We start from the raw sequence: 24,574 nt of genomic DNA on the forward strand, positions 1-24,574 counted from the left end.
CTGGTGGTTGCCAGAGGGGAGGTGGGCGGGGGGGATGTCAGAGCTCTGGGTGATTAAGAGGTACACACTTCCAGTTATAAAAGAAGTCCCAGAGATGGAAAGTACAGCATAGGAGACAGGCGACAATATTATAATGACACTGTATGGCACCAGATGGCGAGGACACTGTGGTGAGCACGGGGCAACCAACTTGCGGTACCTGAAACGGATACAGCGTCGTATGTCAGTTATAATTGGAGGGGATAAAAAAGATCTAGAATGCTCCCTTCATTCCGGAACACTCCGTCAGGCCCCTTCCCAGCCCCGCCCCCACACCTCCACCCAGGCAATCGCTCCTGCTGCTTTCCGCCCTGGAGGGTCTGGGGATCGGCTGTGTTCCACTCTTCTGGAAGATCCTGCAGGAGCATTGCAAGGCCAGGTCCTGGGGGCAGTCTGAGGGATAAAATGTACTCCGTCTGCATTCCTTTCTGACCCAAGAATGGCACATGCTGTACCCTTTCGGGGCTGGGGGAGAAAGAAGCACCACATTCGCCTGGCCCCAAACCTCAGGGAAATGGTAATTTGCAAAGCCCTCCATGCTGGATTTGGGAGGGGGTGGGGGGGGGGGTGAAGCAAGACACACAGCCTTTTATAAAAGTAATACTCAAATCTAAATTTAAAAAAAGTTCATTGCTTTACAAAAACTGGACTAGCTAGCAAAACCAGAAAGTTTTTCTTAACAGAAGGCCAAAAAAGCTTACTGTGTGTATTTCCATATGATTATACACTTCATATCCCTTAATTGCTAGAGGCAGACGATGTAATAGGATTCAAAAGAAAAAAAAAAGAACCTGGGCCTGAACCACAAAATAGGCTGACATGTCTGTGTTTTTAAAGACACAAAAGCATCACTCCAACAAATTGTTTTCCTCTTCAATCTATAAATGATATTTAAAATATTATCCATGGCTGGTTATCAACATACACATCCCTCCTCACATTGGAATCCATAGCACAAACAGGTCTTCCCTCACCCACCTCCATCCTAATATTCTTTAAAAAAAATTTTTTTTAATGTCTATTTATTTTTGAGAGACAGAGAAAGACAGAGCACGAACTGGGGAGGGGCAGAGAGAGGGACACACAGAGTCCAAAGCAGGCTCCAGGCTCTGAGCTGTCAGCACAGAACCCGATGTGGGGCTCGAACCCACAAGCCGTGAGATCATGACCTGAGCTGAAGTCGGGCGCCTACCCAGGTGCCCCTCCATCCTATTCTTAAGGGCAGTATGTTGTGTTGGGGAGGCTGTGGGAAAGGCCTATGCGGAAGGCCATGGTCACTACAGACCAACCCTGCAATGGGCTGTTGAGGGGGAGGTTCCTGTCCCAGCCCCAATCTGTCCTGTCGCAAGGCCAGCTTCATAAATGCTCTGGAGCCCCAGTGGGGCCTAAGCAAAGCACGCACAGCTGAGGAAACTTGACCTCTGTTGAGCAACTTTGCAACCATAGGAAGGGTTTTGAAAACAGGCTCCCTCTGCCCCCAGGTCCCCGCCTGGCACAGGAGCCAGGAGTCTGTTCTCAACAGAAGCCCCACCCAATGCTGTTTCATGTTAGATGGGATATGCCCCACTCTTTACCTGTTCCTCCCAAACCCCCCAATGCCCTCACCTGGAAATCAAGGAACAAGCAAAATCAGGAGAGAGATTGCCAAGTCCACCAAAAGTTCAAGAGCTGTTAAAGAAATGTGGGAAACAGGACTAGAATCCACTCACCTATAGGGTCATAACTACTACTTGGGAATTTAATTGTTACAGAAGAACCATGAAAAGAATGTGGCAGCAATGGGGGCTTATTAAGTTCCAGGGATGTCTCAGAGCTGGCTTGGTAACAAAGAGACAGGCCTGGCTGAACATAATAGCAGAGGAGGGGGACATCTTCTCTGGTCCCCAAAAGGGAGAGGGATACAGGCAGGAAAGGTCAAGGAAATGGAACCCTCCCAACAAAGACAAGTGATAGGTCTCAATCTAGTAAGTGTTAAACTGAACAAATTAGAAAAAATCCTACCATCACACACTATCTCATTTCTCCTCTCTGGAAGGCAAAACAAAGCTTCTTCTTATTCATGGTTAAACTGAATGAACTCAGACCTCTTTCAGCAATAAAACAGACGTCTCATATATCCCCGCAAAAGCAAAGCGGCAGCAATATTTAATTTCACATGTTTGCAAAAACCCTTTTCCTTTATTTGCCGTGCAGGGCTCTTGCCTTATTTTATTTTTTCTTCATATCAATCATCACCACCTGAAATTTTACTTTTTTTGTTTTAGTAAACTCTATACCCAACGTGGGGCTCAAACTCACGGCTCCAAGATCAAGAGTCACATGCTCTACTGACTGAACCAGCCATGTGCTCCTAAAATTTTAAATATTTTTTTGGTCATTGTTTCCCACCACTACCAACCAATCAACCAACTCAACCCAACACACACTGAAAGTAATTGTTCCATGTTATATCAACCACATCGAACGCAGCACTGCTTGTAAATTGTGCTTTAATTTCTGCAATCAGGTATGATGCAGTGAGATACAAGTATAAACTTTCATACATCCAGAAAATAAAAAGCACATTTATACAGATATAGCCCAACAGCTTATTCCCTTAAAAAAAAAAAAAAAAAAAGTTTTTAATGTAATTAAAGCTAATTTATCTTCAGTGTAAAAACTTGGAGGTATAAACAAACTCAGGATATTATATATAGTAAATTAATGTACATTTCCAAACTTGCACAGTGCAGCATTTTAAACAAAGTAAATGGTCTCATTTCAGTTTTTACTGTTAAGCATAATCCATATCTCAATCTTGAATAAAAATGTCACAATATATAAACGCACTAAGAATTCTGTACACAAATACAAGTTTATAGAAATCTGATTTCAAATATAAATACATAAATTGTCATGACCTCACGTTACAACAGCTTATTTTTCTATTGTAATTTTTTAAAAAATCATAGAAAAATACTTCAATGCACATTCAACTGCTATGACAAGGGCCATGACCTTGTGCCTTTAAACCATACTTTGTGAAGTGTAAAGCATCACACCGGGCATTTTTGGAATGAAAATTACTAAGATTCTAAGATTGAAGAGGCTACTGTATAAATATTCATGTTATAATATGGTAACAAAAATAGCTCCATAGTGTATCTGGGAGGCAACGGGGCAGAGAAGTGGAGGTTAGTGCTAGTTTAAGAAGGCCCACAGAACGTACGTTAAGGTAGCTCATAGACTAGTGTATTTGCAAAATCCCTACTGCAAGCCTAACACTGAACTCACTAGTGAGACTTAAGGCAACCAAGACCGGACATGTGTTTGGACCCCAATGCACGAATCCTGCCCTCTCCTCAACCTCTGTCATTTTAACAGACCAACATGGCTCATGTGCCAACATGAAGAGGGGAGAAGAGCAAAGCAATTTCTTGTACAAACAGAAAGACAATATTCAGTGCAAACTGAGAAACTTCTTTATCAACAGTTTCAAAATTTCTTATTGCCCTTAAAGAACTGAAGTTTTTCTAAACATGTAACATTCAAATTGGGATCTATCCTGGATAGCAAATGTATATCAAAGGCAAACATTCTATTTGAAACATTCTAACATTAGTTCCCCCCTCCCCCACCTTCCTTTTGTGGGATTTAACAGGGTTCTACTGAGAATGAAAAAACTGGTCCTTACAAAGTGTACTTTCCTGCATTACAAAATATATACCATTTAGACAGCAGATTCAAGAAGGTCACCAGGCATAGTCAAGTTTCTTCTATGGCTTTTTAAATCATTGAGGTACTATATGATAACCATCGCTTCTCATATTTATGCTCAGTTGCTTCCCTATGAAAGCCACGTTCAAAAATGATCCTGCTCATGTCTGGGAGGGCTGCTGCGGAGGTCACAAGCGTTCCCAAGCCTCAGCACACTGTCAGAAAAAGGCAAAGCCATTACTTTCAAACACTGAGAGGCTCCAGAAGCATGGAAGCTCCTTCAGGCAAACCAAAGGGATTCCCCCAGTTTAACCAACAGATTCAGCAGCAAGATTCTGGACTACATGCCCCATGGCGGGGAGCATGGAGGGACGGCAGTGAGGGGTGCCCAGTGGGCAGAGAGAGACCCGGAGCTGTCAGCACACAAAAGGGCGGTGTGGCTGCTTGGCTAGCCCACCAACCCCACACAAAGTGACACAGTCTATGCAGGACGGGGGATGGTTGGAAATGTCAGGATGGGTGCTATGGGTGGAATTTCCCCAGCTTTTCTCAGGCAAGAGGACAGAGAAAGGAAAAATACTATGGCTTAAAGGAATGCCATAATCCTAATACCTCTAAGTGAGTCTTTCGATTTGCCATATACACATCACATAAAGCTGCACTTTCTCCAAGCTAAGATGGGTAGACTGGATAAATTCCCAATGACTGGATAAATTATCTTGGCACAAAAAAGATTTGAAGAAAGCATTGAGTCCAAGAGTGTCTGACCAAAGCCCTTTCTAGTAGTAAACCAGCCACTGCAGGTTCTATATAATACTTATGCACAATGGCCACAGTTCTTTTACAGGTCAAGTAGTAACTCCTTCCAATTAATAATACCAGAGATATGATTTTAACTGCATAGTCTTCAGGAGCAAGAAAAAAACCCACGAGAACCAGCTCTTTTCCTGAAGGTCCCGGCTTCCTCCTACACAGCCCTGGACTAATGCCTGAGGCCTCCCACTCCCCCCACCTCCACAGCAGTAAAGCATGAGCCGCTAATCTGGAGATCAAACATGGTAGACGCCTGCCTCAACCTTCAACGTCCCTCTTTCACATCACTGAGCGGATGAGTCACACATCCCCTAGGTCCACAAACTCGTCTTCTCGTTTGGCCAGATCTTCTTCATCACCCAGAGCTTTCCAGCCGCTGGTGGGCAAGACCGGCTTAGAGGGATGTCGCTGCAGCAGAGCGAAAGGAAACAGGGCCGACAGGCGGGCAGAGCCCCTCAGCAACAAGGGGGCCTCTGCCAGGAGCGCTCCCTGGCCATGGGGTCTCGCGTCGATTTTCTCTTGTAAGCGCTCTACTTCCTCCATCATTTCCAAGAGTTTGCTCACGGTGGCCGCTCTGCCACCGCCCAGGATTTGGGCTTCTGGAATCCAACGCAAGTAGCGCTGAGCCCACACTTTGATTTCGGGCCCCTCAATGTGCGGCAACAACAGACCGTGGTAGTCAGTGGGTTTGCTGTGCCAGCTGTCATAGAACTCTCGCAAGTTGTCATGTAGCTCATCGGAAGAGTTAATTAATTTGCTAATTCTCTTGCCCAGAAGGTTTTTAATTAAATGATCGGTTTCTTCCCTGAAAAATCCTCTTTTGGGAGATGATTTAGATTGGGTGAGTGGCAAAGAAAGTTGTCGTTGATGCTTTGAGAGAAAACACACAAAAAAACCTCTGGTTAGCCTGAGAGCAGTTATGATCATGAGAAATCAGAACTGCCATGAGACTGGAAAGCCATTAAAAAGCAGTAACACAGTGGGGGGGGGGGGGTTCTTATTTGTTCCATGATGCAAATGTTGGATGCACATCGTGTTCATAAACAAATGGGTGAAAGCAGGCACGCAGGGCGCTGTGACAGAGAGGGAAGCTGTCTACCCCCCTTCCCCTGGCACAGGAGCACTAAGGCACTTTTGAAGAACAAGCTTAAGTCGAGACAGCCTGCGGATCCAGGGCAGTCTGGATGTCAGGCCTATTCAGTTTTTGAAGAGTGCAAAGTGCTTCTTCTTTGAGAATGAAATTCTGAACACCTGAGAGGAAGCAGCAGCCAACTACCTGAAGATCCTATCACTCAAATGAACTGCATTTGTAGGTTATCAGGCAGCCAGTGGGAGTTTAAGCCTATGTCATAAAGATTCTTTTGGACAGAGAGACAGGTGGGAGCAAAAGGAATTTGAGAAGTGGCTAAACTGGCCAGATGTTCTTGCCTGACGCGCTGAACCGAGTAAAAAATGTGAGAGCATGTACATTACTTCCCTCCTGAGTAATTCTACCTGCAGCCAAAGCAAGGTGATCGACACCGAGAAGTGCCAGGGAGGGGCCGTGAAGGTGGGGAAAGATGTCAAGAGGTTACAAAGAACCCCAGAGCCCCACAGAGAGGTCAGCAATGTGGGGAGATGCTGTTTCTCCCCAGCTCTTTTGCTCCTGAGGTGTGAGTCTGAAATAAGAACAGACAAGTTTTCTGGGCAGGCTAGCCCTATGACTCTCTAACATACTCCTGCCAGTGGTTCTTCTTTGTGAAAAAGAGCATTCTTTATTATGGAATACAGAATAATAATAAACATATGAGAAAAAAGCAAAACCATCCACAATGCCACAACTCAGAGCTGACCAGGATTTCTGACCTTCCAGCGGGGGGTGGGAGAGTGGCCTGGCCTCTCCTCCCCAAGGATCAAGGCCAGTCCGTCCACACAGGGGACTGCTGACTGCAGGCGGAAGCTAACAGCCACTGAGTGTTTACTGCCTGCCAGGTTTTGTGCTCAGTGCTTTACGTGCATGGACTTAGCCGATCTCCACAGTCACCGTTATTGTCCTGTTTCACAAATGAGGAGACTAAAGCACAGAGGTTAAGCAATCCACAAAGACCCCGGCTAGAAAGTGCTAAAGGTGGTCTTACAAAAATCAGTCTGGCTCCAGAGACTGCGCTCTAACAGAGCTCCACTGGTCTCGAGAGCCCTTTCTCTCAACCTCTAAGTGAACAGAGGGCTCAAGAAGGGCATGCTGGGAGGGAAGCCTGGTCAAGGCTGAGGCTGAGAGTGCACACGGGAGCAGGCCCTGCAGCCTCATGTAGGCTGTTCACAAGCAGTGCTTCATGGTGGTCCGCCACAGCCTCTTAGTTTCTACAGAACTTCTCCAAGGCCGTCTGCCCACTCAACAAGGGGCCCTAAGCCCTACGTGTGGTGTCCTAACCCAAAAGCTTCAAAGTTCCTTGTGGCCCCAACCCCAGCTCTGCTTTAGCTTTGGCTCAAACCTCCTGCACCAGTCAGCTCCTAGAGCCTAGGCCATCTGCTCCTAACTACAAGGAAAAGGGATGTATGTACAAGGAAAACTGGATGTAAGTACAGAAGTGAAATCCAGTCTTGAAAAGGGGAACGTCACTTTCCTCCCATGCACAATAAGGGATCAGGCCCTGGCCGTCTCTGAGGTCCCCTGCCCCTCTGGCCCGGGGCAGTTCTGGGATCCTGAACAGGTGACAAGTGTGCATGCAGCCACCAGGGGGCACAGCACACCAAGGAAAAACTGACCTCTGGCCAAGCTGTTCCGGAGCTCAGGGCAGTTCTGGTCCAGCTGGCAGGAAAGAGACTAAACCAGGAGGAGAAACGTCCACCCCGGCCCTGAGGCCCCTTGAAAGAGTAAAGCAACAGTTCTAAGTTGTTCAGCAGCTGGCATCTTCTGCAAGTGCGGGCTTTGGCTCACCTGGCCCCCAAGCCTCTTAGAATGGAGCACCTCCCACACAGACTGGCCAGGCTCCCTGGAGGGCAGGTGGGATCAGAAGTAGGGCAGTGGAGAAGGCAGAGACACACAATGACTTGGGATTCACCACTACCACTTTCCCCTTCGTTGGGTCTGGTGGGGGGAAATTCCAGGCCAGGAGAAAGAGCTAGGAAATGCCACAGAAATCATTTGTCATCTAGGGAACTTTGGGATTTTATTAACTACAATCAAGAACATATATCTGAAGGGATATCCATATTATTTGACACTTGTGATTCACAGCACGGGTCAGCAAATGACAGCCCACGGCCAAATCTGGCCTGCTGCCTATTTTTATAAATCCTGGAACACAGCCATGCCTATTTGCTTATGTGCTGTCTGTCTGTGGCTACTTCTGCACATCAATACAGTGAGGAGACTGGACAGCCCTTAACAGAAAAAGCTGTAGCTACACCTCATCAGGAAAGGTCTTGCTATTAAAGACGTGAACCAGTACAGACTGAGCAAATCCCACAATCAATGCACCTTTTACTCTGCTAACCACACTCAGGTAGAGGGTTCACACAATCCCATGCAGTACAACTGTCTTGGCAGTAACATCCCCGGTGACATTCAGCAAATGGTCATGTCTCATCGGGGCAAAGGCTGATTTGCTGAAAGCAAATGATTCTCATGGGCCCTGACAGTTGGCCTGCCACAAATCTTGACTCTTCAGACTGTGTACAGAATCCATATGTCACTTTTTCCTGCCATACCCGGGGATCCTGGGCAGATGAAAGGGGTTAGACACGTGGACATCTTACTTTGAAACGCATTCCTTTCCGCTGGCCTTTGTCCAGTTTTGGCTTTTCCACATAAAGAGGGTTTTTGAGCAACATCTGGGCTTTGGGTTCAAACTGTACAGACCAATCCCACACGGTGAGCAGATTCAAAGGCTTGCTTTGTGTATCCTGGCTTTCCCTGCCCTGCCAAAACAAGCACAGGTCATGACGGCTTCCAGGGAGGGCTGAGGAGAGCAAACACACAATGCCGAGGGGCACCGGAAAGGGCGCTCCTGCCCCGAGACCAAACACTCACGGCTTCCTCATTTTTAAAGGCTGCGGCCTTCAGTGGTCGTTCATTTAAGACTTTGGGTGGGAAGGGAGAGGGAAAAAGGTCACCTTATTTTCCAGCAGGCCACATGTCAGCCGCTGACGGGCACTTTGACACCAACTCTGTCACTATTTGTCACATTTTATATTTAGGAAACTGAGGCTCAGAAAACTGAAGTGAACTGCCTGAGGCTCACGAAGCTGGTGAGTGACCGGCTGGGATCTGAAACCGGGGCCGGGGGACTGGAAGCCCAGGCTCCGTGCCTCCGCTTCACCGAGTAATTGGCTAACGCTGCTCCTGGAGGCCCAGCTCAAGCAAACCCGGGGCCGAGAGGAAGCCGGTCAGAGGCCCTAAGCTTGGTTAGAGAGCAAAACCCCCAGGAGCAAGGCCCTAGGAGAGACTTAAAAGAGTGTAAGATGGAAAGTAAAAGCTTCCCTGCTTTGCCTTGCCTCCATTCTCTCCAGAGTAACTCCAGGCACCAGGCAAACGGAAGAGAATGCTGACCAGCTTTATCAAGGACAGCTTTTAATTCTGCTTAATTCCTCAGCTCCAACACTTGCTCCCAACGTGGACTTGGGCCAGTTCCCCATCCTCTCAGTGCCTTGGCTCCTCAGGAATAAGAATATACCCCCCACAGGATGCTGTGACAATTACCAATACCCAGAAAGCGCTCAAAACAGGGCCCAGTATATAGTGTTCTATAAATATTTTTATCATCAAAACTATTGCAATAAACTCATGAATCAGGGCTTCTTTAAGACACAGGTTCCTAAGAGGGACTCTTACCACGTTATCTTTCTGATGAGGCGAATTGAAGAAGAAGGTGCTAAAAATAGGTATGTACAGGCTATCTGACAACACAGTCAGGTAAGTCTCCGTGAAATCAAATGCTGGGGGGTGCTGGTGCACCAGCTGCCAGACACAATCTAAGAAAAGCAGGAACACAGGAACCTATGTGAAAACAAGACACGCATTACTGAGCAGGCACTACAAGGCCAAGGCCAGCTGTCCTGAGTTCAGGGGCAGCCATCTCAATGGCCATGGAAACCACTTCTGAGCACTGTATTCCCTGGGAAACACAGCCGACTCCATCCCACTCCACGCAATGAATATGCTCAATTAAAGTCACATGCCTAACCTTTTGGGATGAGCACTGGGTGTTATATGGAAACCAATCTGACAATAAATTTCATATATTGAAATAAATAAATAAATAAATAAAGTCACATGCCTGTAGACTCATTTCAGTATTTGGCAGTACCGATCTGTACGAAAGACATTTTAGGGCGAAATATGTAAAACCTCATTACTGACCAAACACTGACACACGAGCGTTTGCAACTGATTTTGATGACAGGGAACACTCTGAACCCCAATTAAGTGAAATTATTATCACCTCCTGAAAGAATTCCATTCTTCACATTAGTAAATCATATTACCAAAAAACTATACTCCATCATGTTGAATTTTGTCAATATTCCCTTCTTCACCCCCACAAGGAGGATGCAGAAGAGAAAGAGGATGGGAAAGACAGCAGAAGCAGCAAAGGTGAGTTTCTAACCTTTTTTTCCACAAGCGTACAGATTTTTTTTTTAACAGATAGCCTCCTTTACTAGCTTCCTGGAGGCAAGCCCTTTATTGGTAGAGATGGTTTTCTAGGGTGCTTCGTCATTCACAAAGTGTTTATCCTTCTAAGTCATCAGCGAAGGTGTCAGGTGGGTAAGACAAACCATGTCACAGTCTCTCCCTTATGGAGGCTGTCGAGGCCTCACGGAGCTCAGAAGAGAGACAGAAGTTGAGAGGCGCCCGGATGGCTCAGTCAGTTAAGCGTCTGACTCTTGATTTTGACTCAGGCCACGATCTCACGGTTTGTGAAATCAAACCCCCCATCAGGCTCTGCACTGACAGCATGGAGCCTGTTTGGGATTCGCTCTCTCTGCCCCTTCCCTGCTTGCTCACTCACTCACTCTCTCAAAAATAAATAGATAAGTAAATAATTCTTTTAAAATGGCCACATTTAGAAGGAAAAAAAAACCCAACAACATCAATATGTCATTGTGGAGATGCGAAGAAATGCTGATATAGCAACTTTATTTCATACTTCATTTTCTGCTCAGTATATCATTAAACAGAGTGGAAAGTATCTGAACCCTACTATATAGTTATGAAAATGGGCTCAGAAAGTTTGGATGACTTCTCCAAAGGATGATTGAAAGCAGATCAGACTGTATCTGCTCTTGGACTCATTCTCCCTCCCCAGACATGGTCCTTGACAGTCCTATCTTCTCAAGATATCCAAAACATACTCTTCCCCACATAGTATCTGCTCTCTGCCCATCATGTTATTTGAGTCCCATCAACCTTGCAAAGTTCCTCAGAAAGGCAAAGTCCATTCCAAGGCTGAAAATGGTGATTTCCATTCAGCTTGATGGGACACAGATGAGCAGAGACCAGGCCTGAAAGAAACCTCACAGCCTAGCAAGAGAAGCCGCAGTCTTCCAGAAATGTGCCAAGACCCTGAGGGCAGGAGCCATGGCTCTCTATTCCCACGGCATGCTGCACCATGCTGCTTCCCATCACAGACAGACACGTTCATTACCTGAAGTAAGAACAACCACGAGCCATGCTCCTAGAACACGGAGCTTTGTAGGTGACTTCATTAAAGAAAGTTCACCTGTCTTCATTTTCTCTTCAGCAATCATTAACAATGCGGCCAAAGAAGAATGCATAGCTGCAGCTGAGACTAGACCACGACGTGGGGGCCAGCTAAACTACAACGCAATTCACACAGCCAGACGCAGAAGAGGTCATGTGCACAGCAGGCTATGTCACCGGTAAGGTCCTGGTGAGGGATGGTGTTAACATAACCTCATGCTTTATTTGAAAAGGCTTATGTACAAGGGAAAATTTACTTTGTGTTATTATGTGGAATATTCATTTTTTTGCAAGCACTAACTTAGCAGAAATTGTAGGAGTCTCTCTGAATTAATTTTTAAGTTTTATAAATCAGTATTATTCCCATCATGAAATACATATTCCCATCATGAAATACACAATTTAGAAGAAAAGGCACTGAGCCACTTACTAATACCCTTTTCCTCTGGGAAGGATTTCAGTACTGTTTAAAGCATTTGGAGTCATCCAACAGTGAACTGAACATGGCCTTCCTAACAAGCCCAACAGCATGCACTTCACAAGCACCAACCCGACACCTGAAGACAGGTATTAGAGACTGGGCGCTTCTCCGACGAGGACACTCACCTCCTCTTTGTCACTCTGACGTAGATGGTTGCAGCGATCCAGGAAAGAGTGCCCGCCCATGATCCACTCCTTTTGGACAAGGCTCTGGAAACCAATCCTGGTTCTACAGTGGGGGTCCATCATCACTTGCACCAGAGAGGAAACGAGGCAGCAGAGGTCGGAAGCATTCTCCTCTAGGAGGGGCCCAGCGGCAGTGCAAAGAGGCAGGAGAGTATGGAGTATTAAAAAGCCACAAAGAGTGCTCACCCTTGCACAGTTTTGGTGGGGTTCCCAAAACCAAAGTGTGCCTGCTAATGACAGTCAAGGTCTACTTCCCTGAAGGCGAGGGCCCATGGGGAAAACAGGTAGTGTTCAGACTGACAGACAAACTGCTTCCAGCCAGTCCCGTACAGGTTCCGGCATATGCTGGCACTAAGCACGGATCTGCTGACTGACTGAATAAAACGCAGCACGTCAAATCCACTGTCAGCGTACCGGCATCCCGGCGTGCCGCATAATGAGGGCAGAGCCATACACGTGGTGGCGACCTGCTAGCCTTCACAGACCAAGTTCAAAACTCTTCCAATTGCCGTGTCAAAGTCTCCATCACTGGACTCACTGTTCCAGGGCTCAGCTGCTCCTCAGACTCCCCTCAGAGCTCCTCTCCTCCACTCCCTCTGCTTGGACTCCCTTATTCCCATCTCCATAGCTCTTTCCTTCTCTGAGAGCACAGAGGTGCCCGCTTCTCCTCGCCTAGCCTGGCAGAGAAACTCCCCTCGGTCTATGTCCACGTGCCCACCCCCAGAGTGCACCGGACAAAACCTGTGTGATGAAAACACCATTCATACGTGTGTTCGGCATTCGTGACTCCCGGCAAATAAAAGCATACATTTCTGTCCATGCATTTGCCTTAGAGTTTTCAGATCCTAAAAGTTAGGGTCTGCATCCCCGTGGTTTCCTCTTTGCAGAAAGAAGTGCAACTCAAGCTGCTATTTAAAAATGTCCAGGAGGATGGCGGTGCTAGTATCGGTGAAACTAGAGAAACTTACAAATTCTAAGGAGGGGGATGTGTCTACCGTTAAAACTCTTTCATTTTGACCCTGGAACCATGAGGCACTAAGGTCTAGGCTTACGCTTGTGGTTCTTTTTCTCCTCCAGGGAGACAAGTCTAAACTATGGGAACACGTGGATTCAAAAGAAACAGAGTTTTGTGTTTGGAGTGTTATCAGCTTATTTCAAGTTTCTTTCTTTTTCTTTTTTTTTTAATTTTCTTAACGTTTTATTTGTTTTTGAGAAAGAGACAGAGTGTGAGTGGGGGAGGGGCAGAGAGAGGGGGAGACACAGAATCTGAAGCAGACTCCAGGCTCTGAGCTGTCAGCACAGAGCCCAATGCGGGGCTCAAACTCGTGAACCGTGAGATCATGACCTGAGCTGAAGTCGGACATTTAACTGACTGAGCCACCCAGGCGCCCTGAAATAAGTTTCATAATTTTAAGGGAATCATCCTTCTTGCATCTGACGGGTGTGAACAGTAAACCTGTGAGTAACAGGAAGAAGGACCAGAAAATGAGATTTCAGAGGAGACAACTCAGTCATTCTTCTGGACCGAGTGACTTCTCACATCTCAGCCAAAGATTCAGATGTTGTTTTATGCAACTGTGACTACTGCAGCCCGGCCTGAGGACTTCTGCCTCTCAGATTCTGATCTTTATTCGTCCTCCTCTATACCACTTAGTTCCTCAGTATTCTGTTCTGCCATTGGTGATTAGGTCTTTTTCAATAACATGCTCAGGCCAACTCTCATTAGGCTGTAAACTTCTAGAAGGCAGAAGTATAGAGCTCTGCACATGGTAGGTGCTCAGTCAATATCGTAAAATCCAAGTCAGCGAGCCAGCATCAGGTGGTACAGAAGCCCCAGGCAGACACATGTGCAGCCCGCCCACAGAGGCTAAATTTCAGCAGTCATGGAACACGTCAGAGCCATGGTAAAAGCTTGAGGGCATGAAAGCATGAGATGATCTACTGAACCGAAGTGCAGGGCTATGAGAAGTTGAAAATATTCTAAATAGCAAACATCGTATTTTAGCTCAGGTCTAACCAACTCTAGCAATCTTTAAATAAAAGCGGTTTGCACCTGTTTTTACACATTCTGAATGCTTATGTCCTGTCCACATGTTTAGCAAGTTAAGCCCACTGAAGCAAAGGAAATCGTGACCCACAAACTTTCTATAGCGACTGCACAAGGTTGTCTGTCAAACACAAAGATATAAAAAGAACAATTAAACCATTCATGGATTTCTTTATATAAAAAGGATTATCAAAAGATTTTAACTGTAACCAAGTGGAGTTAATATAAAACAAAACCCAAAGCAGTAGGAAATGTGAACTTTGGTGAAGATACCAAACAATTCCTTCTTGGGCTGCAAGTAAGTCTGCCAAGTTCTAAATGAAGGGTTTATTTTTAAACTGTAACACTGAAATCAAACGCAAAGAATTCTAAGGTCAGGGTAGAAAAGAATGGGAAGGATTTCTACACTAGCTCGCTCCTTTTGTAAGATAATTCCAATTACATAAAGCTATATATGCAGAAATTGAGTCTCGAGTGAAGGGAAACGAAAACCACTCTTTGTGCTTTAAATGTATTACCTAAAAGAAGAACGTTCACGTTTTGTGCTTCTAGACATTCTGTGATCTCTATTGCTTTTTTCAGGCAACGTCTACATTGGAAAGAGACAAGAAAAAGGGGCATTAGTTTCTGAGGTTGGCATCAAAACCATGAGAAATTTAGACAGAGGAAACTGAAGATTGAGACAGTCTCATTTGTTTTTTCACTTGAAATCCTCCAGAAAAGAAGTTACCATTTACCCTAGTCACATACTGCAAGACACTCATCTGCCAATTAGAGACTGAAAATTTTCAGAAGGGAATCCCAAAATTGATGTCAAAACCTTCCTAGGTGATTTCTAAACTACAGTCTCCTATTAAGAACTCATGCCTGAGTCTGGCCGGAGAGTCCTAGTAAGACCCACAAATGCCCACGTTGGAAACTGTGCTACACGCCCACATGGTCTAATTCAAGGTCACCTGTCTAATGTGTCAGTGTGGCTGAAACAGTCCAACAAGGTCCAGAAATCCCTTCTGTCTCTCTCTGTACACACTATTCCTGATCTTCAGCATTGACTTTCCTTTGCTTGTAACTAAGGGCTTCACATATGCTGTTCCCTGCCTGCAGGGGCGCCCTTCCTGGACGGTGCTTCATTTGGTGAGGGATGCTCAACCTTCTCTGCCCCCCCCACATGAAGAAGGGTGCTTTTCCTGGTGACGTTGATCACTGTCGGCAACTACACATTCCAACTATGGGCCATGCAGCAGGCTCTCTGGAATGGATGCGTTAACAAGTGTTTGGGGGGCTGAGGCTCCTTGCCACAAACCTCGCTGGCAGAACCGAGAGATGCGGTGCCAGTTGGAGGGAGGAGTTCTTCTCCTTCCTCACAAGTGTCCTAGGGGTGGGACTCTTCTCACACCCTGATCATTGCTCTTCTGTGCCTCCCTTTGCCCTCTCCTCTCTTTAACAGCAACAGAGAGGAGCTATTCAAACTATGAAGTAGGCAAGGGAATATAGGAATTCTGTCTCTCGGAATCTCAACCTAATTCCCAAACCCAAAATGCCTAATTGAAATTAATCATGAAATTATGAAAAACCGACATTACTCATTCTAAAATAAGTAATATACACAGGAGAAACGTAATTCAAAAAGGTATTCAGTAAAAAGTCAGCATCACCCCCCTTCTTCCTGTTCCCTTCTTGGAGGCCAGCACTGCTGCCTCAGTTACTCAGTTAGACTTATGGGTTGCCACCCCCCTGTTCTGCAGTCTTTCCATGCCTAGTCTATATATAGTCTAGAGAGATCTCTTTGTGAGCAAGTAGCATGTCGATAAATTCAGATCAAATGTGCACAGAAATAATAAACAAATGTAAAATCCAGCTGAGCTGTCAATAGAATATGTGATCTAAGAACATCTAACTGTGATGTTTAACACATTTAAATGTTTAACATTTAAAACAGTTCCATTGTTTGTCAATTTGTTTTACTACTTTGAATTAGAGAACTATAAAATTCATGAGCAAAATGATGGCTTTAAAATACCTGATTATGTCAAGCCAGCTGCTACTTTCCAACAGAGAAAACCATTTTATATCTGTGTCCCAAAATTCCGTACTATTATCTGAAAAAAGAAAAAAGAGCAAGGAAGTCAGGTCACTGTTCTCTTACATGTCTGCCACCAAAAATCTGTGCTACTCAAGTGTGCTGTTCAGACAGTCTTGGACTTGAACTGCAGCATCCAAGCACAGATCTCCATTCTTAAGAAAGGACACTTCCAGACTTCAGCTGAAATGGTGTTTGAACTGTAAGCCTCTGGAAGGGGGTGGCAGTCAAAAATGGATTTTTTAGATTTTTACTGTTCAAATAAAAAGTGCTCCACAATATTTATGTAAAGCCATGGTTGACCTTGTGATTCAACAAGGAGAGTAACATGTTTTAGGCAGAAACAGTCGACACCCAGGCTACACTATTCTAGCACTGGAAGATAACGGCATACCTCCTGATGCCAGGGAGCCCAAAGGGGGAGACTTGGCTTCTGCTGGAATCCTAAATACACAAGCACATTTTCCTTGCATACTCCTACACCACACACCCCGCCCCCACACCTTTGGCACAGAGAGACCTGCGCTGCATGGACATCTAATACAGGTCCAAGCTGCAAACTCAAATCAACGACAAGGCAGATACTTCTCTGCAAGTCCTGGGTGATGAGACGGAAAGTGGTAGAATCACAGTCCTGCACCAACTAGTGCAGTGAAGACTATACTTTCAAGGATCATTTCTATAGTTTATTACTAGAGAAGTTTCTCTGAATGTGCAGAGTACCCAAAATTTAAGATCTGCAGAAACAAAAAAACCCCAAAAAACTAGGGCAGTGTTATCACTCTCCACCAGGTCCCTGCTTTTTATAAATCTAGTTAGAGGTGGACACTGCTGTTTACCTGGGCATCATATTCATCTTTATCTCAAATGCCTCCATAATCAGTGTATATAATGGAAACTCAATAAATGTCAGCTGAATGAATGAATGAATCCTAAGTCATTAGAATTTGCTAGGCTAGAAAGTCCAAGTTAGGAAAAACTGTGACAAATCTCAGATGGTAATACAGATTCACTGAAGAATGAGAATTAATAAACAACTGGGCTGGTTAAGTAGGATTCAGGTCCTAAGCTGTTCATAGTGGGCAGCCCAGGCAGAGAAGTGGAGGGTGGCCGGGATGGGCATATTTCATTTCCTACTTTGTACATTTCTGCTTAATCAGAAGAAAAAAAGATATTTTCACTTGGGGTGGGGGGGCGGGTGGGAGGCGGTCCATTCAATAAGCCACTAAGGAAAACAAAACCAATCATCCACTTTATCAATCACCGTGAGCGAGCCAGCGAATACAGGTGTTGCATGGCTCCACAACTTTTAAAGAGAGAAGCCCCTGTGTACACCACTGGGCGACACTGTGCTGAGGAAGGAGAGAAGAGGAGCAATGGAGGGGTGGGCCTGTGTTCCCTGTTGTCAGAAGGGGCAGCGGGGTAAAAGCCTGGAAGAAAATGGAGGGGGAGGGGGGCGCGTGCGGTGAACGTGGCAATGACAGCGGCTCCTCAGCTACCAGCCCCTCTGCTCTATGACATCAACCCTCATGGTCATGAGCCTCGGGTACATACAGAGACCAGGGAGAAGGTACCAGCTGTCACCTGATCCACACGGCATGTCTTTCCCTATTTGACAGAGAGCTTTTGTTCTGCATTTTTCTCACCTATCAGAAACAGCTGTTTGAATTTAGAGTAGGCAGTCTGGATGTCCTGCAGGGACAGGAAGTTGCTTGACAGGTCTTCAGTTTTAACAATTTCATAGGGTGGCCTGTGGATGGTCTTATAGATTCTAGGTATCAAAAAGTAACAGGAGATTAAAAGAGCAGAAGTGAATTAGAAACAGCTTATTTTTCCCAAGCACTTAGACGTGGCAAGATCTGTGTGTGTAGGTATCCTCCCATTTGATCCTTGCCAATAAACTAGCTACCACAGGACCGCTGCTCCCAGTCATCGGAGGTGGAAATGGAAGCACGTGGAACATGTATCAAAGGACAGTGACATAGGCCATGACCTGGATTTGACCACTGTCAATACCATAGCCATCACGCCCTCCCCCCTAAATACCTCAGTGTGCATCTTTAAAAACAATACAGTTGACATTCTTTTTTTTTTTTTTTAAGTTTTATTTATTTAAGTTATCTCCACACCCAACATCGGGCTTGAACTCTACCCCGCGATCAAAAGTTGCAAGCTCCTCTGAGCTAGCCAGGTGCCCCTGCAGTTGACATTCTTAACGATTATGTTATACCGACTCCTTTCAAAATTATGTATTTTTAAGTTTTTTGTTCTTTAGTAATCTCTACACCCAATGTGGGGCTCGAACTCATGAGCCCAAGATCAAGAGTTGCATCCTCTACTGACTGAGCCAGCCAGGCGCCCCTCCTTTCAAAGGGATTAAAAATGATCCCTCTCTATGGTATTCCTGAGCACTAAGCTATCAGCAGGTAAACAGGAATGAAGCTTCTTTGGAAAACAAGAACTCGAGCTAACCAGTCACAAAATGTAGAACAGTACTGACCCATCCAAGAAGCTCTTTTGCATTTGTGAAAGGCCATCATCCTGTTCTTTTTTGGGCAGTGCTGACATTTTCAAAAGGGCACATCCATTGTGGCAGGACCAACACCATAACTGCAAAGGGGAAGAAAGGTTTTTCAGTCATATTCCAGATACACAATCCAGCGGGAGAAAGGTAAGCTGAGCATTGAAATTTACTCAGGGAAATGTATAACTTGGGTAGGAAATGGCTGAATATTTTCAACTTTGTTAAGCCAAAGACTAGTTACTTACAATGAAAAACAATGATTTAGTCTTAAAACAAAAACAAAAAAGACCCCCAGGTCTAGACAGTTACACTCAGACCTACTTATGGTCTGACCGGGCTTGAGTGCCGGGAGCCTAGATGACTGCATCACCATCACTAGGCTAGTCACCGTGGTGAACCTGCTCTGCCAGGGACTTTATGTCAACTAACTCATGTGATTCTCAGTCACACTCTCAGACTGCAGTGATTTCCTTCTTTCCCCTCTTAAACACTGAGGTTTTCTTTTCTTTTCTTTTTAATGTTTATTTTTGAAAGACAGGGAGACAGAGAATCTGAAGCAGGCTCCACACTGTGTATGCAGTGCCCGATGTGGGGCTTGAACCCACGAACCATGAGATCGTGATCTGAGCCAAAATCAAGCGTCGGACGCTTAACCAACTGAGCCACCCAGGTGCCCCGACAGGGGTGATTTCTAATTCCATTAACAGCAAGGAACTGAGGCTTGGAGAGACCAAATTAACTTGCTCAAGTTGCACTGAAAGCTGCAGCAGTGTGTCTAAATGCTGTGCTCTACCTGGATGGCAAGAAGGAGGCAGCTCCTGTCAGTAGAGAAAGTTCACACCAGACAGAACGGGAAGCTGGCTACTCAACAAAGGATACCAGACCCGTACATGCAAGGCGCTGCATTAGGTGAAGAGGATGTGAAGAGGGCGAGGATAGTGTGTCTACTCCAAGGAGCTTATACTCTCAAAAGGGAAATGCATTCACAAACATAATAAAAGGTAGAACGTGGTAAATAAGAGAAGAGAATTACAAGGAACCACAAAGGGAAGGCAAAAGAGGAAGAAATCACACGAATGACTGTAAGTGACAGGTTCAGGTGTTCAGGCACTTTTCTGGCTACAGTGGGAGAGTTTGTTTGCTGTTTTGCAGGAACAAAAGGAAATGAGAACTGATCTCGGGGCAAAGTAATCTGCCAGTGGAGCCTGGAACGGAGGACAGGGCAAGCCTGGTTAGGGCAGGTGAGCACTGTGTGGACTCTGTGCCCCATCAAGGCCTGGTTAAGGGCTGAGAATGGCTAGAGCACAGCCACTGCTCTGCTGACCAAGTCATCAGCCTTAGCTCAAAGATAAAACCTAGGGGAAGATGCTTTTTATAATTCTGCCATCCAGCACTGATACCTTTTTGCTATTCATCTGCAATGAATGGTATAAGCCATCCACTGGACAGGCTAGAAGTCTGGGCTGTGAGGTTCAAGATGAGCACACGATCCAGGCGATAACTCTGCACCACACTTAGAAAGCCAGGAGGAACTGGCTTGGGGTTACAGGGGAAGATGATGGAATGGGTGTTGGATGTATTAGGTGTCCAGTGCCAACAGGATACCCATGTGCAGCTATCCAGGAGGCACATTAGATGAGGGTTATGAGTTTAGGAGGGGAAGGCAGGATTGGGGCTCCGGACATGGGAGGTAGCAGCCAGCTGATAACGAGCTCACCCAGGGAGTGAGGGCAGAGGAACATAGGACCGCTCTAGGAAATGCCAAAAAGCAATGCCTCCCCTTTCAGGGCCAGGCCGTACTTTGACTCTTTAAGGTTCCTAATAAGGTGGACGTGTTAGGACACTAAGACAAATCAAAGGGCCCTCTGCTGTCTTCTCCCAATGTCATACTAAGCAACGTACAGAAACCACCACACAGTTTCTAGCTCTCAGCCAAAGGTGGCAGTAATTTGAATGCCCAGGCAATCATGCCCCTAGTTGCTGCAGCTCACTTGGATTAAAGGAGAGACACTCTTAGCCACGACTAGGTGACAGGTTCTAAGAAATTAAGGGTCCGTAATCCTTTTTATCTCTTCTCTTGGGATAGAAAGGGTTAACTCTTGGTGACATTCAACCATAATTCATGTTCTCTTTGGGGCACAACCATACCTGTCTCATCTCTTCTGGGGTAATTCCCTAACTATTCTCTACTTGAAAAAATAAATAGGAATGCCCGAGTGGATCAGTCAGTTAAGTGTCTGACTTTGCCTCAGGTCATGATCTCACAGTTCTTGAGTTCGAGCCCTGTGTTGGGCTCTGTGCTGACAGCTCAGAGCCTGGAGCCTGTTTCAGATTCTGTGTCTCCCTCTCTCTCTGCCCCTCACCTGTTCATAATCTGTCTGTCTGTCTCTCTCTCAAAAATAAACAAATATTTTTTAAAAAAATTTTTAGGAGCGCCTGGGTGGCTCAGTCAGTTGGGCGGCAGACTTTGGTTCAGGTCATGACCTCACAGCTCGTGAGTTCGAGCCCCGCGTCAGGCTCTGTGCTGACATCTCAGAGCCTGGAGCTGCTTTGGATTCTGTGTCCCCTCTCTCTCTGCCTCTCTCCAGCTCACGCTCTGTCTCTCTCTCTCTCAAAATAAACATTAAAAAAATTATTTTTAATTTTTTTAATACTCTGAAAATAGATAATAAAATAAAAGCAAAAGCACTAGGTATTGCTTTTAAAAATAAACAGGAAACAAGCAAAATTTTTAATTTTTTTAAGTTTATATATTTTGAGAAAGAGAGAGAGCAGGGGAGGGGCAGAGAAAGAGACAGAATCCCAAGCAGGCTCCTGACTGTCAATGCAGAGCCTGACATAGGGCTGGAACCCTTGAACTATGAGATCATGACCTGAGCCGAAATCAAGGGTTGGATGCTTATCCAGCTGAGCCACCCAAACGCCCAGAAACAAGCAAAATTCTTAGTCAAAGACATACTTCTCATAAGAATTTAACAAAAGCATGTCTTCTCCTATTGTAATATGTATGATTTCTGTCTGGGTTCTTAGTATAAAAGTCTTGACAACAGACAAGAATCACTCCTTGTTAATCCTGTTTACTTTTATTATTTAAAAAAATATTATTTTTATTTTTAGAGAGGGAGAGAGTGAGGGGACAGAGGGGGAGGGAGGGAAGGGGAGAAAGAGAGAGAGTGCACGCAAGAGTGTGCAGGAGAGCAAGAGAGCGAGAGAATCCTAAGAAGGTTCCACACTCAGTGTGTGGAACCCAATGTAGGGCTCAATTCCACGACCTTAGGATCATGACCTGAGCCAAAATCAACAATCGGACACTCAACCGACTAAGCCACCCAAGTGCCCCTATTCTATTTAACTTTGAAGAAGGAGAGGGGGAGATTATTCATTATTTGGTACATCTTAAGGTATCTCTCTTAGTAGAGCCAAAGACAGAGCTTTAGGGGATCATCTACAACTGGACACCAGTGTAAGAAAGAAGAAACTATTAAGGAAGTCAGAGGACCAAGAAGGCACAGTGTGTCCAAAGCAAGACAGGAATTTAGAAGCAAAAAAAGAGAACATAATTAGGGTCACACCTGCAGCGATGGGGAAGAGAGGTGGCGATACACAAGGCATAGTGACTTCGGGAAGGTCCTTCAGCAGAGTAGGGGGTAAAAGTCACCACGCAAGAAGAAACAAGTAGAGAGACAAGTAGGGGCAGTTAGTACACAGTCTTTTATTTTTTAACGTTCATTTATTTATTCTGAGAGAGAGAGAGATGGAGATAGTGTGAGTGGGGAGGGGCAGATAAGAAAGAGAATCCCAAGAAGGCTCCTCGTTGCTAGCGCAGAGTCCAACATGGGGCTCAATCCCACGGAACTGTGAGATCATGATCTGAGCCAATCAAGAGTCAGATGCTTAACCAACTGAGAAACCTAGGTCAGTAGAGTCTTGAAATATGTTTGTCGGAAGGAGAACAAGACAACAACTTAGCTCTTCAGGAGGGGCTTCTTCAGGTTAGGGAAAGCTTGAACATGCCTTCAGGTAGAGCAGAACCATGGAAAGATCCACGTGGAAGGCGGAAGACTGATGGAAGCAGGCTCCAGACAAAACAAGGGCAGATGAGATCAAGAGCCAGGCAGATGTTTAGTTAGATTCAGGATAAGGAAACAGGAACACAGAAAAAAACAACAGGAGGTGAAGGAGGAAGCTGAGGGAGGAGGTCTTGTCGCTGATTGTCCAAGATCCCACAGAAGTGGGGGAAATGTTGTCTCTCAGTACAAAAGTTAAGACTGGAATTACAGGGGGGGTTGCCTGGGTGGCTAAGTCGTTTGAACAGTCCAACTCTTGATAGTGGCTCGGGTCATGGGTCTCATGGTCAGGGGACTGAGACCCACGTCAGGCTCTGTACCGAGTGTGGAGCCTGCTTGGGACTCTCTCTCTCTGCCCCTCTTGGACTTGGGCTTTCTCTCTCTCAAAATAAATAAACTTAAAAAAAAAGAAGAAGAATGGAATTACAGGGGCACCTGGCAGGCTCAGTTGGAAGAGCATGTGACTCTGTGACTCTGTGACTCTGGATCTCAGGGTCATGAGCTTGAGTCCCACACTGGGAGTAGAGATTACTAAAGTAAATAAAACTTAAAAAAAAAAAAAAAAAAAAAAAAAAGAATGGAATTTACAAACTTAAAAAGAATGCAAAGATGGTTTACACCAGCCCCAGGGAAGAATGATACAGGATCCAAAAGGAGTTAAATAACAGACTGCTGAGCCAGAACAAAGGCCCAACAGAGGCAAGGTAACATGGCTTTCGCACATCCCATTAAGGAACACTCTGCTGTTTGGTTTGAATCATCTTTAGCAATGTTCACTAGCCCCGCGGCCAGAAAATATAAATACTCAGGGGCTGGAGAACAGCAGAGGGTAGAGGACGCCAAAGTTGCTATTAGAGCAAGGATGTGACTGAATTTACAAACGATGTAGGTCTTCACTGAAAATAAGTGAAGGCAAGAAAAAAACAGATTAGCTGAAAAGTCAGGGTAAAAAAGCATGGAGATACGCAAATGTTCTGGAACTAGAAAGCAGTAATGGTTGTACAACATTGTGAATACATAAATGCCATTAATGGCAAATTTTACGTTATGTGTACCAAGAGCTCTGTGTTCCCTGGGTAAATGTGGAAATTCCATTACGTACAAAATGTTTCTGCTGTCCGTTCATGCAAACTCCACTAACAACTTCCAGGACATATCATTAAGGCAGATCTGAAAAAGTGAGAACACTTTCCTACTGTTTCTATCAAAGTTATGTTGCTGGCTCCCCACTCAGGTCTTAGCAGAACACTTCCTACTCCTCAGCCTGAAGGCCTGGCTAGAACACAGTATCAAAATTTCATACAACGCCAGGTGGAAAAGCAGCCTGTTTGCACAGGTGCGGACAATTCGTATTTGTTTCTTCCCACAGAGCTCACCTTCTTTCCCTAGATCCATCTCTGAAAGGCTGAGAAATGAAGACATTCATTTTCATCCTTCTACAACAGCAAATCTTAAAATGTTGAGATGGAGGCATGGTGGGGGGTGGGGGGGTGGGGGCAGGGTCCCAAGACCCTTTCAGGTGTTCTGAGAATAAATATTAAGAGGTAACTGTGTCTTTTTCACAGTGTTGACATTCGCACCTATGGCAAAGCCCTGGTGGGCAAAAGTGCTGGTGTCTTAGCACCAACCAAGGCACCACCACCAGATGCCATTGGTCACCACTGTATTCTTTGCTGCCACACACTCACAGGAAAAAAAATTCTACTTCACTTGAGAATGTCCTTAATGAAGGACTAAAAATTATTAAAGTTATTAATCTTGACCATTATGGACAATTTAATAGTAATACGCTTTCTATTCCGTGCGATGGAGTGTGAAGTAAGCACTGAGATGGTGTTGGTCACAAGAAAGAGCACGTGTGTGCCTGAGCTGAGAGGCGAACTAGCTGCTCTTTCCATGGAATTGAAAGAATGAGTGAGGAAAAAAACCAAAAAACCAAAACCCATACAGAATGAGTGCG

The 24,574-nt window shown here is 45.3% G+C and overlaps 1 protein-coding gene and 1 pseudogene across 4 annotated transcripts in view; one reads left to right on the plus strand and one right to left on the minus strand.

The window, feature by feature from the left end:
• Positions 1-2,511: 2,511 nt before the first annotated feature.
• MTMR12 (myotubularin related protein 12) overlaps positions 2,512-24,574 on the minus strand; it is a 65,369-nt gene continuing 43,306 nt past the window's right edge. For 2 of the 4 annotated variants that reach the window (XM_060634424.3, XM_060634425.3), the window contains 9 exons: positions 18,524-18,633; positions 17,670-17,794; positions 15,964-16,042; positions 14,462-14,532; positions 11,837-12,009; positions 9,362-9,526; positions 8,287-8,448; positions 7,294-7,392; positions 2,512-5,418 (listed from right to left, as the gene is read on the minus strand). In XM_060634424.3, the coding sequence (XP_060490407.1) occupies positions 4,849-5,418; positions 7,294-7,392; positions 8,287-8,448; positions 9,362-9,526; positions 11,837-12,009; positions 14,462-14,532; positions 15,964-16,042; positions 17,670-17,794; positions 18,524-18,633 (1,554 nt within the window). In that variant the 3' untranslated portion in view covers positions 2,512-4,848. The remainder of the gene's footprint in view (positions 5,419-7,293; positions 7,393-8,286; positions 8,449-9,361; positions 9,527-11,836; positions 12,010-14,461; positions 14,533-15,963; positions 16,043-17,669; positions 17,795-18,523; positions 18,634-24,574) is intronic. The other 2 variants (XM_060634426.3, XM_060634428.3) reach the window with 1 other exon arrangement.
• Positions 16,678-16,760, plus strand: LOC132682657 (small nucleolar RNA U3; annotated as a pseudogene).

The sequence above is a fragment of the Panthera onca genome, chromosome A1 (assembly GCF_046562875.1).
Source record: "Panthera onca isolate mPanOnc1 chromosome A1, mPanOnc1 haplotype 2, whole genome shotgun sequence".
Taxonomy (NCBI): Eukaryota; Metazoa; Chordata; class Mammalia; order Carnivora; family Felidae; genus Panthera; species Panthera onca.